Source organism: Mobula hypostoma, chromosome 9 (genome assembly GCF_963921235.1).
Source record: "Mobula hypostoma chromosome 9, sMobHyp1.1, whole genome shotgun sequence".
Classification (NCBI taxonomy): domain Eukaryota; kingdom Metazoa; phylum Chordata; class Chondrichthyes; order Myliobatiformes; family Myliobatidae; genus Mobula; species Mobula hypostoma.
Window position 1 is genome coordinate 146,573,874 of NC_086105.1, and position 17,210 is coordinate 146,591,083.

A 17,210-nucleotide genomic window follows, 5' to 3' on the forward strand; every position below is an offset into this window, starting at 1 on the left:
CAGACTTTCTAAAAGTAAAATCCTCACATCTGAGGAAGCGATTTAAAGTCTAATCCAAGCCCACAACAATATTGATTAAAGATTAAGGAATTCTACGTTTTAAAAGTTGCACTGCCCATTACTTTACTGAAGCACACATTTTGATTTAATGTTGTTCCAATGCTCCGGATTAGGTTAGATTAGTTTATTGGCAGATAGACCAATGTGCAATGAAATTCCTTTTTCTACTTGAGCTCAGATGGTAAGCAGGCCACATATCCCTTGTACATCTCAATCATAGTCAACTAATTTTTCAAATACAGTACATGTTATCAGAAAACTCATAAAATGGAACCGCCTAATCCACTGCTGGTCTAATGCCAATTTCTGTCCTAACTGAACCCCAACTTTAATGATCAAAGAGCAAGATACATTTTTAATTTTCATAGTTTTCTTACAATAATAGGAGTCCACTCAGCTCAGAGGCACTCAAAACATTCACAAAAGTTGCGTCTTTATTGGTAACTTGCTCTCTCAGATTCCCATCAATTCAGCTGCAATGCACCCTATCAGTGTGTCTTTAGGACACAGGAGGAAATTAGAGCATCGAGGGAAGCCCACAGTTACATGGAAACATGCAAACTCTATACAGCCAACACCCAAGGTCAAGCCTAAGTTACTATAGCAGGAATATTACAAAATAGGTCACTCAAATACCATTAACAAAACAAAACCAGCGTTCTATCTACAGATAAGGTTAATGCAACTCATTTAAAAGTTAATCAGAAAACAATTCTAACTTTTCTCCGTGATACAGATTTCTGCACATGGACAAGAAAAGCCACTATATCCAATGTTAGATATATGGGTATGACCAAAGGATAAATGGCTGGAGTTGCTTAGCATTTCAGTGCAAGGGTGCTTATTCGGTGTGTCAAAAATCAAACTTACAAAACTTAGCAAAAATAATGAAAAGAAAATTGCCAACATTGACAAAAAGATATCTACCAGAAACTACGATTTTTTAAATCTCTCTTTCTCTCTCTCTCTCGCTCTCTCTCTCACAAATGAGCCCCATTTATCAGGCACCAGGACAAATTGTCTTTAATTACTCACAAAGTTAACTTAGGACTCTAAATGAATTACAATACGATGCACTCCACAATACAGTTACAATCATATTACAAAAAATAAACCGAAGTATCTACCTTAAATCCAGTATACAAACGACATATACACATTTACACATCCCCGTTACTAAAGAAATGGAATATTCCATGTATGGTGAGGAAGGCAATAAAGCCAACCCAAGCGCATCAGCTCAGTTTAGGACTGTTACATACTTCAAGGAGCTCTTGTGACTTTCTTGTGAGAATGATGTAATCGTCTTTTGGAGGTCACCTGATGTAATTTTCCCGCCAATGTGAGGTCACGTGCTGACATGTTCACCACAGGTATAAAAGGGATAGACCCCTGGTGACGCAGTTAGTTTTCCAGTTAGAACGTCAATGAGATACTCCGCTCTGCTGTGTATTTGCAGTATGACGCAGTTTTGATTTTAAACGGAGTTTTATGTTCTAATGTAAGGTACAGAAGTCTGAGCCAGCAGTTTGCCCAATCGCTGCCATGTTTGTAAATGTATCTTTTCAGTAACATTGGAGAGTGAAGACGGGATCCTGAAGGAGACGTTTGACGGGTTTGGAAAGGATCGACCATTATTGAATTCGTTCAAGAAAGAGTGATCTACATGAGATAGCCTCTGCTAAAAGTGGCAGAAAGGCTGTGCAAGATCTATTCTACGGAGAAGGAAGGTCAGTGCCTTTAAAACTGTTTTATTTCCGTCGTCGTGAATCCTGTAGACGAGGCAGGATCCGACTGGACATGGCAGTGACGTCGTGTCTTCGAGGAATTCGTTACTTCATGAAAGTCTCTCCTAACTGACTATATAAATCTCTCGGACTTTAAAATTTACCATTCGAAGAACTATGTTTGATTTTATTGCTTTAAGAACTGGTTTCGCATTATCGCTTTAAGAAATAGTACTGAGGAACGGTTTACCGAATGGCCGCATAGCCGTTTACTTCCAGTTAGGGTTTTCATTTTTTTTTCATTGTTTATCAGGGTTTAATAAATGTTTGTTTGTTTTTAAATCCTGACTCGATATATTCATTGTTGCCGATCACGTGACAAGGACTCATTTTGAGAATGTACTGAGGAAGATGGAGTGCATACACCCAGTGCGGTGACAAAAGAATGACAAGGCAATGTAAATGTGTGCGTGAAAGGAGTGTATTTACCAAGTGCTCTCCGTCACAACCAAGTTCAATTAAAATGAAATCATTCAGTATCACAAATATAGATAAAGCTTTATGCACAAGGCAGCTGATTGCAAATAGAAAATGCAAAAGATAATTAAATGATATAGCAGTATTTCAGTGGAGCAAAGGAATACAGTGGTATGAGAGGAGTTGGCCAAAGTAAATTGGAAAGAGATGCTGGCAGAGATGACAGCAGAGCGGTAATGGCTCACATTTCTGGGGAAAATGAGGAAGGTGCAGGATAGATGTATTCCAAAAACAAAGGCAAAATAGCACAACTGTGGCTGACAAGGAAAGTCAAAGCTAATGTAAAAGCAATAGAGAGGGCATATAACAAAGCAAAAATTACTGGGAAGACAGAGGAATGGGAAGTTTTTAAAATCCTACAGAAATTAACCAAAAGAATCATTAGGAGGGAAAGAAATATAAAGTCGATAGAAATAGCTTTTTCAAGTGTGTTTAAAAAAAAGAGAGTGAATATAGGACTGGTAGAAAATGAGGCTAGAGAAATAATAATGGGGGTATGGAGATGACAGATGAATTACACGAGTATATTGCATCAATCTTCACTGTAGAAGACACTAGCAGTGTGCCAGATGTTGAAGGGTGTGAGGGAAGAGAAGTGGGTGCAGTTACAATTACAAAAGAAAAGGTGCTCAAAAAGCTGAAAGACATAAGGGTACACAAGTCACCTGGACAAGATGAACTGCACCCTAGGGTTCTGAAAGAAATAGCAGTAGATTGTAGAGGCATTAGTAAGGATCTTTCAAAAATCACTGAACTCTGGCAAGAACTGGAAAATTGCAAATGTTACTCCACTATTTAAGAAAGGGGGAAGGCAGCAGAAACTAAATTATAGATCAGTTAGGTTGACCTCAGTGGTTGAGAAGATGCTGGATCCAATTGTTAAGGATGAGGTAATGGAGTACTTGGTGACACAGGACAAGATAGTACAAAGTCAGCATGGTTTCCTGAAGGGAAGATTCTGCCTGATGAACTTGTTGGAATTCTTTGAGGAGATTACAAGTAGGGTAGATAAAGGAGACGCAGTGGACGTTGAATCTTAGGACTTCCAGAAGGCCTTTGGCAAGCTGCCACACGAGGTACAGTTAAAAGTCCACAGTATTACAAAAAAGTTACTGGCATGGTTAGAGCATTGGCTGATTGGTAGGAGGTAGCGAGTGGGAATAAAAGGATCCTTTTCTGGTTGGTGTCCAGTGACTAGAAATGTTCCATAGGGGTTGGTGTTGGGACCACTTCTTTTTATGCTGTATATCAATGATTTAACTGATGAAATAGATGACTTTGCTGCCAAGGTTTCAGATGACATGAAGATTGGTGGAGGGGCAGGTAGTGTTGAGGAAACAGGTAGGCTGCAGAAGGACTTAGATTAGGAGAATGAGCAAGAAAGTAGTAAGTGAAATACAATGCTAGAAAGTGCATGTCCATGCACTTTGGTAGTAGAAATAAAGGTGCAGACAATTTTCTAAACGGGCAGAAAATCCAAAAATCTGAGATGCAAAGGGACTTGGGAGTCCTTCTGCAGAACACCCTAAAGGTTAGCTTGCAGGTTGTGTCAGTGGTGAGGAAAGCAAATGCAATGCTAGCATTCATTTCAAGAGGTCTAGAATATAAAAGCAGGGATGTGATGCTGGAGCTTTATAAGGCACTGGTGAGGCCTCACCCTGAATATTGTGAACACCTTTGGGCTCCTCATCTAAGAAAAGATGTGTCAGCATTGGAGAGGATTCAGAAGAAGTTCACGAGGATGTTTCCAGGAATGAAAGGGATATCATATAAAGAATGCTTGATGGCTCTGGGTCTGTATGTGCTGGAATTTAGAAGGATGGGGCGGGGGGGGGGATCTCACTGAAACCTTTCAAATGTTGAAATGTCTAGACAGAGTAGATGTGGAAAGATGTTTCCTATGAGTCAAGGACAAGAGGGCACAGCCTCAGGATGGTGGGACATCCATTTAAAACAGAGATGTGAAGAAATTTCTTTAGCCAGAGGGTAATGAATTTGTGAAATTTGTTACCACAGGTAGCTGTGGAGGTCAGGTCGTTGAGTGTATTTAAGGCAGAGATTGATCGGTTCTTGATTGGACACAGCATCGAAGGTTACAGGGAGAAGGCTAGGGAGTGGGGCTGAGGAGGTGAAAAAAGAATCAGCCATGACTAAATGGCAGAGCAGACTCGATGGGCCACATGGCTTAATTCTTCCCCTACGTCTTTTGTACTTAACCAATTGAAATATGGCATCGGAAATTAAAAAAAAATAAAATGAATCACGATGAATCACACTAACACCCACAAGTTACTCATTTTTTCAGTGTATAGTGCAATTGGTAACTTGAATTTTTAAAATAGTGGGTGTAGGCGTGTCTTCATTTTGAAATCAAGGTAATATCCTGAAACTTCTCAACCCCTTTTCGTTGGGAATTCATCCAACCTCTAACGGAATAGCAATTTTCTTGTACATTTTCATAACATGAAAGTTTCCATAACATGAACATGGAAGGCACCAATTAAAAGTAGTTTGTTAAAATTACTTATGAATAGTCTGACAGCTTTAAAATATCCTTTAAGTTAAAGCGGAAGCAAGCGTGAAAAGAAAAATCCTCTGTTGGGAAGAACATTGCCAACAATGCAAATAAATTCTCTTCAGATCATTTAGAAATAAATGCTTAATGCATTTTTTCCCCTATGGGAATATTTACATAGCCTCAGATCAAAAAGCAGCTGGTTTAGACACAAGATCTTAGATCTCTTAATTACTACGTTCAGCAGCCCCTCCTATGTCCAGCTGCATTAATAACAGATAAAACTCAACATACAGGAATTAAAAGAATGCAGGTGCAGCGCTAATGCACACGCAGCAGGCTCAAAAGTCATGCAGCAGCCTGTTTTAATTGGCATTATCTCCTTTGCTGCACAGTAGTCTATTTCTGCTACAGTAACTAAGGAAAATCAGTATTTCACTGGGTTATGAAGCAGAGGTTAATAGAAACCTTATTGTGGCTTACAGCATTGATTGTCTATTACTTACCAGTTGACAGAATTCAAATACCAACAGGTAAGGAACAGCTTCCACACATTGTCCCAAGCAGTGAAGCACATTTGGATGGTGCAGAACTCTGAAATTAGAAACAAAGAGCAAAACTATTAGGCAAAAGAATTTTATGGAAACTGACAGTAACTCAAAATTATTTCACCATTTTTGCTGCCAGTGGTACTTTTCATACAAGAAAATTTGTAAACAGGGTCTTGCAAAAAATCTCACATACAAATCCAACCTCAAGGGGAGCATTTAATCATTTTCAATGCCCCTTGATGACAAAACAATTTCTGCAAATCATTCAGACAACTAAGAGCAACACAAGAAAAAGGATTGCTGCTATAAAATGCCACTTGTGTGCATTAGACTCAGGGGTGGTTAATAAGAAAGTAGGCATTCTCACCCACCCATCTATCCTGCTCATGAACTGTTAGTCCCACTCCCATCGGGGTGGAGGCTAAGTTGCATCCATGCCTAGACCACCCCAATACAGTTACTTTCCCTAAGGAGTAAGGCTAATGAACACCTCCACCCGCTAACTCACCCCACTACTCTATCATTTCCTGTCAGAGTCACATTATGTACAGACACTCCTGTACCTAGCATCACTTTATATACATACAATCAACGTATCTATCGTAAGTACTTATATTTGTTGCATTTTTTTATTATTGTGATATTTATCGTATTGTGTTTTTTTGTGCTGCATTAGATCCAAGTTACAATTATTTCATTCTCCTTTACGTTTGTGTCCTGCAAACATTAAACGATGTTGAATCTTGAATTAAATGCCTTGACCGTTAACTTGGAGAGAAGTGTTGTAAAAGGTTTATTGCAGTGGCGCAGTAGCTATCATTGAGTGAGAGAGTGAAAGACAGAAATACAATTCGTATATATACAGAACTGTGCAAAAGTCTTAGTTACATGTAACAAAAATTCTGTAAAACAAATGTTTTCAAAATTAATGAAATGTTTCTAAATATCAAAAATTACTATAAAGAGCAGTAAACAGTTAAAAAGAACTAAGTCAAGTTAATATTTAGTGCAATCAGTCTGCCTTTAAAACCTCAATTATCTTAGGTACACCATGGTTCAGATTTATAGGAAAATCGGCTGCTAGGTTGTTCCAAGCATCTTGGAGAACTTGCCACAGTTCTTCTGCAGACTTCAGCTGTCTCTCCAGGTAATTCCAGACAACATCTCTGATGTTGAGATCAGGGCTCTGTGAAGACTAAACCGGCTGTTAAAGAACTTCTTGTTCTTCTTTGTGCTGCGGATAGTTCTTTATGACCTTGGTTGTGTGTTTGAGGTCATCGTCCTGCTGCAGACTGAAGTTGACACCAAGCGACACCTCCCTGATGGCAGTGTATGATGGATGGGGATCTGCTTGTACTTCTCAGCATCGAGGATTCCATTAATTCTGAACAGATCACCAACTCCATTTGCAAATATGTAGCCCCAAACCTGCAGGGAACCTCGGCTGTGCTTCACGGTTGGCAGCAGATGCTCATCCATGAAATGCTCTCCAACTCTTATACAGACAAACTGCCTCCTGTTTGAACTAAAAGTTTCAAATTTTGTCTCATCAGTCCAGAGCCTTGCTGCCATTGTTCAGCACTCCTGTCCTTGTGTTTTTGTGCATAGGTCAGTCTCTTGGCTTTGTTTCCACTTTGGAGGAATGGCCTTTAGGCAGCAACTCTTCCATGAAAACCACTTTATCACGACTTCTCTAGACTATATAGGGGTGTACTTGGATTTCAGTGATTTATGTTAGTTCAAAGCTAATGGCAGTGCTGGACGACTTCCGATTTAGAAAGGACAATGGTTTGATACATCCCTTCCGCTGCACTCAGTTTCTGTGGCCAGCTGCTGTGTTTCTAGTCCCCAACCTTGCCCATTATTTGTGCTTCTTCAAGAGAGCTTGGACAGCACATATTGAAACTCCTGTCTACTGGGAAATTTCAGCCTGGGAGAGGTCTTGTGTCAGTTGCCGTGCTCACTCTTGCCATGGTGTAAGAATTGATGATTTGAAGGTTAAGCCATCACATCTGCCACACCGTTACCTTTTAGTTTGCTTATCTTTTGCCCAGTTTGATTCTTTCTTCACCCTCTTCTGTTTAAGTTAATCAGTTTAGTTCATTAAACTCGTTATGAAATTGATCATTAGCACTTGTTTAATCATGCACTGGGCTACATACCTACAAAGTAATCAAGTTTTTATTTGAAAAGTGTCTATTACCTAATATGTTACTTTTGTTCACAAAATACTAACAATTCTCTAACATTTAATGTTTTGGAACACCAATGTTTGGAAATCTAAAATTTGCTCTTTTCTACTGACATACTAATGCAGAAGACAAAAGATAAACACCTTAAAAACAAAATTTGTATAAAAATCTGGGTGCCTACGCCTTTTGCACAGTACTGTACAAATATAAGTTCTAAACAAATCTACCAAAAGCATCTGCTAAAACAATTCATTTAATGATACTTAAGTGACATAGTCATAGTTCTTAGCATGGCCATTTATTGAAAATAACCAAGTGCCTAATTTCAATTTCCATTGGCAAAAAGCTAATGAATTACTCAATGGTTAAGTAGTTTTAATCAACAGAATAACAAAGGAGGTTTCTATGTCAGCCATTTTTAAACAGGAGTTCAATTTTTAAAAAACACAAACAAAAGTTTAATAGGAATGGACCATTCAGCCCCTCACATCTGCTCAACCCCTCAACAATGCTGCAGCTGATCTTTTACCTCAGCACCACTTCCCTACAATCACCTCATACCCCTTAGATCTCTTAATACCCAAGTTAATGCAAAGAGAGATTTTATTTTTCAGCAATTTCAGATTTGTATCTGCAACTGCTCAACTTACAATCCACAAAATCTAACAAGGCAATTGCTCATAAAATCCATTACTGGGGTTTGTACAGATCAAAAAGCACGTTGATGCAATGGTTTACAATTTTCTGTACACGGTAGTTTTAAAGTGAAAAATTATAACTAACCTGTAAGCTTCTCCATTTTGAAGGAATCGATGATGCTCTGTTGAGCTTGCACTGGGCTTCAGTTCTTTAATAATCACTCTGACTAAACTGGAATCCTGGTAGAATTCCCCAAGAAGAACCTTCCCAAAATATGGAGAGAGCACTTTTAAATACTTCAGTTCGCTGAAACAGGAAGCCTCTAATTTCCCACAAACATTCTTGATTACATGCGATGTGGAAAAGGACAAGGACACTGCAGCAGGTGACAAAGGATGTTTGTACATTTCTCTGGCAAAACTACATTACTCAACTTGGGTTGCCAAGCATTCATCCTCAGGAAAGGACAACAACAGGAAAGAGACAAAAATCTGGAATGCTTGATAGAGACTTGGTCAGTCATGCAAATTCTGAGGGAAATGTTAGTAATTATCCAAATTAAAAGTTAAAAATATATATACATCTTCTGCAACTCTATGACATTTTAAAAATTAATAGACTGAACATATCTGTATTAAATTCAAAAGAGAATATTAACAGCAATAGGTACTGGATATCATCAAAATATCAGAGTTAGCCAAAGGCTGTAGATCTTTTTTAAGACAATGATTTAAATCATAGATTCAAACACTTTTCACCATTTCTGAGGTTGGTTTTATCAATCCCCTTCTAATATCCACTCTAAACATCTCCTTCTTATGTTACCAAACACCCTACTTCACAGCAGAACACAACACCCAGTTTAAAAACCTAGGTTTACATTTAAACCAAAATAGTAAATTTTTAAAGATATTCCTAGATTGCTGATGGGTAGAGAATTGCAGGATTTCATCCTAGCTACAATGAGTAATGGTATTTCCAAGTCAGGATAGTGTGATAAGTGCCATCTAGAAGGAAGTACAAGAGCAGTAGGCCCCACACCACCAGGTTCAAGCAGAGTTCAAAGTAAATTTATGATCAAAGTATATATATGTCACCATATACAATCCTGAGATTCATTTTCTTGTGGGCATTCACAATAAGTACAAAGAAACACAATAGAATCAATGTAAAGACTGCACCCAACAAGATGGACAAACACCAATATGCAAAAAAACACAAGCTGTGCAGATACAAAAAGAGAAAAAAAAATAACATAAATAAATAAGCAATAAAACTGAGACCTTGAGATGAAAAGTCCTTGAAAGTGAGTCCATAGGTTAGGGAACAGTTCAGTAATGGGGTGAGGGAAATTATCCCCTCTTGTTCAAAAGCCTGATGGTTGAGGGTTATCCTCGATTGTTCCTAAACCTGGTGCTTTTGTACCTTCTTCCTGACGGTAACAGAGAGAAGAAAGCATGACCTGGGAGGTGGGGGTCTCTGATGACTAATGCTGCTTTCCTGCAACAGCGCTCCATGTAAATGTGCTCAATGGTGGGAAGGGCTTTACCCATGATGGACTGGACTATATCCACTACTTTTTGTCAGTTTTTCCATTCAGAGGCACTGGTGTTCCAGTGATGCAACTGGTCAATATACTCTCCACTTCACATCTATAGAAGTTTGTCAAAGTTTTTGATGACAAGCTGAATCTTTGCAAACTTCGAAGAAAGTAAAGATGCTTAAATGTGGGACCCAAGACAGGTTCTCTGAAATTATAGCACAAAGGAATTTAGAGTTTCTAATCCTCTCCACCTCTGATTGCCCCAATGAGGACTGGTTCATGGATTTCCAGTTTCCTCCTCCTGTAGTCAATAATCATCTCTTTGTTCTTACTGACATTGAGTGGGAGGTTGTTGTTTTGGCACCACTTAGCCAGATTTTCAGTCTCCCTCTTGTGTGCTGATTCATCACCAGCTTTGATTTGGCCAATGATAAGGGTGTCATCAGCAAATTAAATATGGTATTTGAGCTTACTTAGCCTCACAGTTATAAATATAAAGCAAGTAGAGCAGGGTGTAAGCGCACCGACATGTCGTGCATCTGTGCTGAGGGAGACCATGGAAGAGATGTTGTTGCCAATCCAAACTGATTGGGGTCTACAAGTGAGGATCCAGTTGCACAAGTTTTGAGGCATAAGCCTTGAAGCGTATTGATTAATTTTGAGGGGATGATAGTTTTGAATGCTGAGCTGCAGTCAATGAAGAGTATCCTGATGCATCCATCTTCAAGGTCCAGATGTTCCAGGGTTGAGTGAAGAGCCAATGAAATGGCATCTGTGGTGAACCTGTTGTGATGAATTGGAGCAAATTGGAGCAAATCCAAGTCACTTCTCAGGCAGGAGTTGATATGTTTCATCACCAACCTCTCAAATCACTTCATCATTGTGGATGTAAGTGCTACTGGATGATAGTCATTGAGGCAGGATTCCATATTCTTCTTAGCAATTGGTATAATAGAAGCCCGCTTGAAGGAGGAAGCAACCTTACACTTCCAAAGCAAGAGGTTAAAGATATCAGTGAACACTCCGGCCAGTTGATCAAACAGGTCTTTAGAACTTGGCCAGGTACCCTGTCTAGGCTGGATGCTCTCTATGGGGTCACCATCAACCTTGAAACCATCAAGATCTTAAACCAGCATGAGTAACCTTAACTCTGAACTGATTCCACAACCTATGGATTTATGTTTATTTGTTTGCATAGTTTGTCTTCTTTTGCACATCAGTTGTTTATCAGCCTTTGTTTCATCGATTTCATTGTATTTCTCTGTTCTACTGTGAATGCCCACAAGAAAATAAATCTCAAGCTATTATATGGTGACATAATATATGTACTTTGACAATAAATTTACTTTAAACTTGAAGCCTGCAGTGTTCACCTTGCTGGGAAGCAAGGGCTAGCAACATGCTGTTGAAGAAGCGTGGTTGAGTAAATGTAGATGGCACATAATGTCAGTGTTGTAGTAAGTGAACACATAGGTGGTGGATGGATAACCATTCAGTGCAGTTACTCCATCCTGGATAGTTTGAGCTAGGTCTTGTTCAGTTCCATTTTCTAGCCCAGTTTGAGAGTATTCTGGCTTTGGGCACATGGACAGTGGGGAGTCAGGAAGTAAATCACACTTCACAGATACAAAACACGTGACCTGCTGTTGTAGCCACTACTTAAGTGGCTGGTTAGGTAACTACCAGGATGCTAAGTAGCAAAGGTTCACACATTCGATGATATTCAGATCATTATGGTGGGCAGTCGCACTATAAATATTAAAATTATGCTTATTCATACCCAAGTTACTTCCTGAGAATAGATTTTTTAAAAATGATACAAAATGTATCTTAATGAGCTCATTCATATGCATGCTACTTCCCAGGAATGCTGTTTTTTTTTATTTAAAGAAATGTTATTTTGCTTACAGTTACACATGCACTGCTAACTTAACAATGGTGCAACTTGAAAATGATTGCAGTTAAAAGAAGTGAACAGCAACTATTGTACTTTTCAATAACCAGTGCAACATGTCAACTTAGTCAGCAATCAGAACTGGTCGGTGAGGCATGAACACTACATTATGTTCAACCACGCAACTCAAGGTAGAAAACAATTTAGTCCTTTATTCTTTGTCAAATACCAACAGAGAATAAATTGTTATCTCAATTCTACAAAGCAGTGCATTTTAGCTTGAGGAGCTTCAACTGCCAATTTGGCTCAATTTCTTTTCTGCTGGAAAATTGTAAATGATAGATTTATTAACTTTGCCTAATGCCTATAGGGGAGAGAATAAAGGTCATATTTACAAGATCTCCCAAAATTTTGGAGATCTTGTAAATAAAGCCCACTTTAAGCCAAGTTTAAATATCTAGCATCTTTGCTGCTGCTATTAGCTTTTACACACAAACGTTTGGATACTGTCACGCTGCTTAGAAAAAAAAAGTTCTTACCTTACCAAACCACCCATTTCCAATTTCCTGAACGTAGCTAAGATGATGACGTCCAAAAGGTGCTGAGGAGACTCCTTTAAAACACAACGAATCAAATATACTTTATTTTATTACAAGCATATTTTATATAAAAATTCCCATGAAATTACTTCCTGCTTTAATTTTCATCAAATTGCCAAACCAAGTTTTAAATGCTGAGATTGGCCACTTCAGCCCTGAAGCTAGGAGGTGCATCATTATCACTGGACTTGACATTGCAATCCCGACCAGCCTCAAACGACTTGCCCTCCTTAAAAAAACAAGTATGTCCAATCCTATGCTGCTCAAATTGTCATTCACATTGTTCATCAACAACTTATGCCATTGAACTATCTTGCTATTAATTAAGCAAAATTCTGATTTTAAGGTTCTCATCCTTGTCTTGAAAAACTTCCAGGCTTTGTACCCCTCTCTCCCTAATCCCCTCTAGTCCAAATAAAAATCATGGGAACAGGGGCCCCAGTGAGTCAAGGGAGGGTAACCATCACCTGGGTGAGAAGATGCTGATCCATCTGGATTTCCAAATGCGCAGTTTCATTGGGAACTACCTTAGCGGTTAGTGAGCCTATTACAGCTCGGGGCATTTCAGAGTTCAATTCCAGCGCTATCTGTAAGGAGTCTGTACGCCTTCCCCATGGAATGCTTGGGTTTTCCCCCAGCTGCTCCAATTCCCTCCCACAGTCCAAAGACATATCAGGTAGGTTAACTGGTCTTTATAAAATTGTCCCATGATTAGGTTAAGGTTAATCGAGTTTGTTGGGAGTTGCTGGCTCATAGGGTCGGAAAGGCCTACACTGCACTGTATTGCTAAATAAAATAAATAAATGCAAATAAATAAATCCAATTAAAGCTGTTTAAATATCACGGACTTTAATCACTCCAAGTCCAGCGACAATTTCTTCTGCTGCCTAGATATCAACATCGACATTTCCCTTCATGAAGTAGTAATGGCACTGTAAAGTCTAAACAGTCTGTTTGACTAATATCCTATTTCCTATAAATGTATCTATGTTGAGATTTGATTTATAATGATGTAAAGCAGCATGTGGTGTTTTGTTATGTTCAGAAACAATATTTATTTATTTAATGCCTTTTAGTCATCAGTCAATTTAATGCTGTTTCATTCGGCTGTACTCATGAATATTCATGTATGGTTGAATGACAATTAAACTTGAATTAGTTGTCTATTTGTCCAGAGATACAGCATGCAACAGGCCCTTCCGGCCCTATGAGCCGCACAGCCCAGCAACCCACTGATTTAATGCTAGCCTAATCACAGGACAATTTACAATGACCAATATACCTACTAACTGGTACACCTTTGGACTTTGGGAGGAGACCTGAACACTGAGAGGAAACCAATGCAGTTCATGGGGATAAAGTACCCTTTATGAATCTCATATGCTTTATATACCCAAATCATCTAAACAAAATTCAATCGGATTGAGGTGTGGGCAACAGGAATTGCTATGAAGAGAGTTGAGAACAACTGATTTCTGCAGCTTTGGCAATCAAATCAATTTATATTAATTATCAGCATAGACAAACATTACTTATCAATGCAATAAAATGCATTGTCATCATTAATATATCTATAAACTCAAGCAAATATTTGGACTATGTGAAGCTATAAGATATGTCATTACACAATTCCATGTTATTTGCTGAGATGATTTCAATATTGAGGTTTATAAGGCGCAAGGTTTACAGAGGGTGAACATTTATATTGTTTCAGACCATAGCAAAACACTATAGGGCTTCTTTGCATCTTTATAAATCAACTCTAAACACAGATACATTTATAGGAAATTGGATATTATTCTAACAGACGCTTTGGGCTTTACAATTCCCTTATTTCTTTATGAAGGGAATTATAGGCATTGATACGTAGGCAGCAGAAAAAACTGTCGCTGGGTATAGAATGATTAAAGTTGCACCTTGGTGGAAGACCAAATCAATTGTATACACCTAAAACCCCAAAAGAACAACTTACTTACAGTCAAAAAAAGTTACATACGGTTTCGATCTTTCAACACCAGAACATATGTCCTATTTATTCCAAAGGAAGCCAGAGTCACAATAGCAAACTGTGGGATGTTTATATTGAAATAATGCCAAATGTCAGTGTCAACCCTTGCTACAGAATTTTAGACCCAAGAAAGGAAGTCTTCTGTCAGCAACACAGCTCCCAAAAAAAAAATTCTCCTTGATTCAAAAATAACTCAATATTTACAACAAAAGCATCTTGCATTTTATTTAGCATATACGTAATAGCAAAAAAACCTTCATAGAAACTATAAATTAAAAATTGACATAAAAGGGGAAATTACAAATATGAAAGCAAAAATACTGGAAATCTTAACTACAAACAAAAGGAGTCTCTGATTGAGCCAAACATCCAGGGTTGTATTCAGTTACTGACCTCCGCCAGTAGGCTGCCCAGCTAAACTGAAAAGCCTTGGTGGAGCTACATGGCTGAAAGGGATGTATGCAGGGTGAGGGAAGTGCCCTAGAGTCAGTGCCTAAGTATCACACACCATAGAAACAGGCCCTTCAGCCCTCAACATCACCCACTTTGTAGAAAAACAGTGCATTTTTTTTATATAAATGGTGATTGACTAGGGTTTTGGTGTTCAGAGGAACCTGAGTGGCATTGTGCATAAATTATTGAATATTTAAGACAGCAATTAAGACAAATAGTATATTGGCCTTTACTGTAAGAAGTTTCAAAGCTCCACCCATCTGGTCTCATTTTCAGAAGCTATAAACACAAGAGATCCTGGAGATGCTGGAAATCTAAAGTACAAAATTCTGGAGGAACTCAGCAGGTCAGGCAGCATCTATGGAGGGGAATGAATAGTCAAATGTTTCAGGCCGAGACTCTTCATGGGGACTGGAAAGGAAGGGGGAAGATGCTGGAATAAGGTGGTGGGGGAAGGGAAGGCGTATATGCTGGCTGGCAATAGGTGAAACCAGGTAGGGAGAACGTTTATGGATGGAGAGAGGGAGATGAATTGTGAAGCTGGGAGTTGATAGGTAGAAGAATGTGGAACAAGTTCCCAAGTAGGATACATGGCTATAATAGCGAGTATGGGTGAGTACACAGTGGCATGCAAAAGTTTGGGCACCCTAAGCTAAATTTCTGTTACAGTGAATAGCTAAGTGAGCAAAAGATGAACTGATTTCCAAAAGGCATGAAGTTAAAGATGACACATTTCTTTAATATTTTAAGCAAGAAAACTTTTTTATTTCCATCTTTTACAGTTTCAAAATAACAGAAAAGGAAAAGGGCCCAAGCAAAAGTTTGGGCACCCTGCATGGTCAGTACTTAGTAACATCCCCTTTGGCAAGTATCACATCTTGTAAACACTTTTTGTAGCCGTCTTTCAATTCTTGTTTGAGGGATTTTCACCCATTCTTCCTTGCAAAAGGCTTCTAGTTCTGTGAGGTTCTTGGGCCATCTTGCATGCACTGCTCTTTTGAGGTCTATCCTCAGATTCTCGATGATGTTTGGGTCAGGGGGCTGTGAGGGCCATGGCAAAACCTTCAGCTTGCGCCTCTTGAGGTAGTCCATTGTGGATTTTGAGGTGTGTTTAGGATCATTATCCTGTTTGTAGAGGCCATCCTCTTTTCACCTTCAGCTTTTTTTTTACAGACGGTGTGATGTTTACTTCCAGAATTTGCTGGTATTTAATTGAATTCATTCTTCCCTCGACCAGTAAATGTTCCCCATGCCACTGGCTGCATGATCGATCCACCCCCATGCTTAACAGTTGGAGAGGGGTTCTTTTCATGAAATTCTGCACCCTTTTTTCTCCAAACATACCTTTGCTCATTGCAGCCAAAAAGTTCTATTCAAAAGGTTCAAAGGAACATCTAAATAAGCCTGATGCATTTTGGAAACAAGTCCTGTGGACTGAAGAAGTTAAAATAGAACTTTTTTTTTCAATTAAATACTAGTAAATTCTGGAAGCAAACATCACACTGTCTGTAAAAAAGCCTAAGATGAAAAGAGGATGGCTTCTACAAGATAATGATCCTAAACACACCTCAAAATCCACAATGGACCATCTCGAGGCGTAAGCTGAAGGTTTTGCCACGGCCCTCACAGTCCCCTGACCTAAACATCATCGAGAATCTGTGGATAGACCTTAAAAGAGCAGTGCATGCAAGACGGCCCAAGAATCTCACAGAACGAGAAGCCTTTTGCAAGGAAGAATGGGTGAAAATCCCCCAAACAAGAATTGAAAGACTCTTAGCTGGCTACAAAAAGCGTTTACAAGGTGTGATACTTGCCAAAGGGAGTGTTACTAAGTACTGCCATGCAGGGTGCCCAAACTTTTGCTTCTGGCCCTTTTCCTTTTTTGTTATTTTGGAACTGTAAAAGATGGAAATAAAAAAAGTTTCTTGCTTAAAATATTAAAGAAATGTGTCATCTTTAACTTTATGCCTTTTGGAAATCAGTTCATCTTTTACTTGCTCAGCTATTCACAGTAACAGAAATTTTGACCGGGGTGCCCAAACTTTTGCATGCCACTGTATAGTCAGAGGGTAGCAGAGACCACAGAGGGAGTTTTAAGTTATGGATTCCTTGATTAATATTGCTCTGCCACCTCTTCTTTTAACACTCCCCTTCCCTCATCTTTCAACCATATCTTCCTAGCTACTCTCAATCTGAAAGAACAGAATACACGAGGTGACCAAATGCAATGTTTCCAGTTGCTAATAACATGCAGCGAAGTGGAAATGTGTGCAGAGATAAGGCTGCAAGGTGATACAGACAAGCTGAATGAATGGGCAACAACACGGCAGATAAGAGTAAAAAGTGAAAAATAATGATATTATTCACTTTGACGCACAAACAGAAATGTTCTTTTTTTTTAAAAAAAATAAGAAGCTTGGGAACTTTAACTTTCAAAGAGACCCAGCTGTCCTGTATACATGCCACCGAAAGCTAGCATTCGACACACACAA

At 38.8% G+C, this 17,210-nt stretch overlaps 1 protein-coding gene across 1 annotated transcript in view; it reads right to left on the bottom strand.

Annotated features, from left to right (window-relative positions):
• lmtk2 (lemur tyrosine kinase 2) overlaps positions 1-17,210 on the bottom strand; it is a 128,912-nt gene that overhangs the window by 74,774 nt on the left and 36,928 nt on the right. The window contains exons 4-6 of the mRNA XM_063059371.1: positions 12,198-12,271; positions 8,366-8,484; positions 5,346-5,433 (exon numbers count right to left, since the gene is read on the bottom strand). Coding sequence (XP_062915441.1) covers positions 5,346-5,433; positions 8,366-8,484; positions 12,198-12,271 — 281 coding nt within the window. The remainder of the gene's footprint in view (positions 1-5,345; positions 5,434-8,365; positions 8,485-12,197; positions 12,272-17,210) is intronic.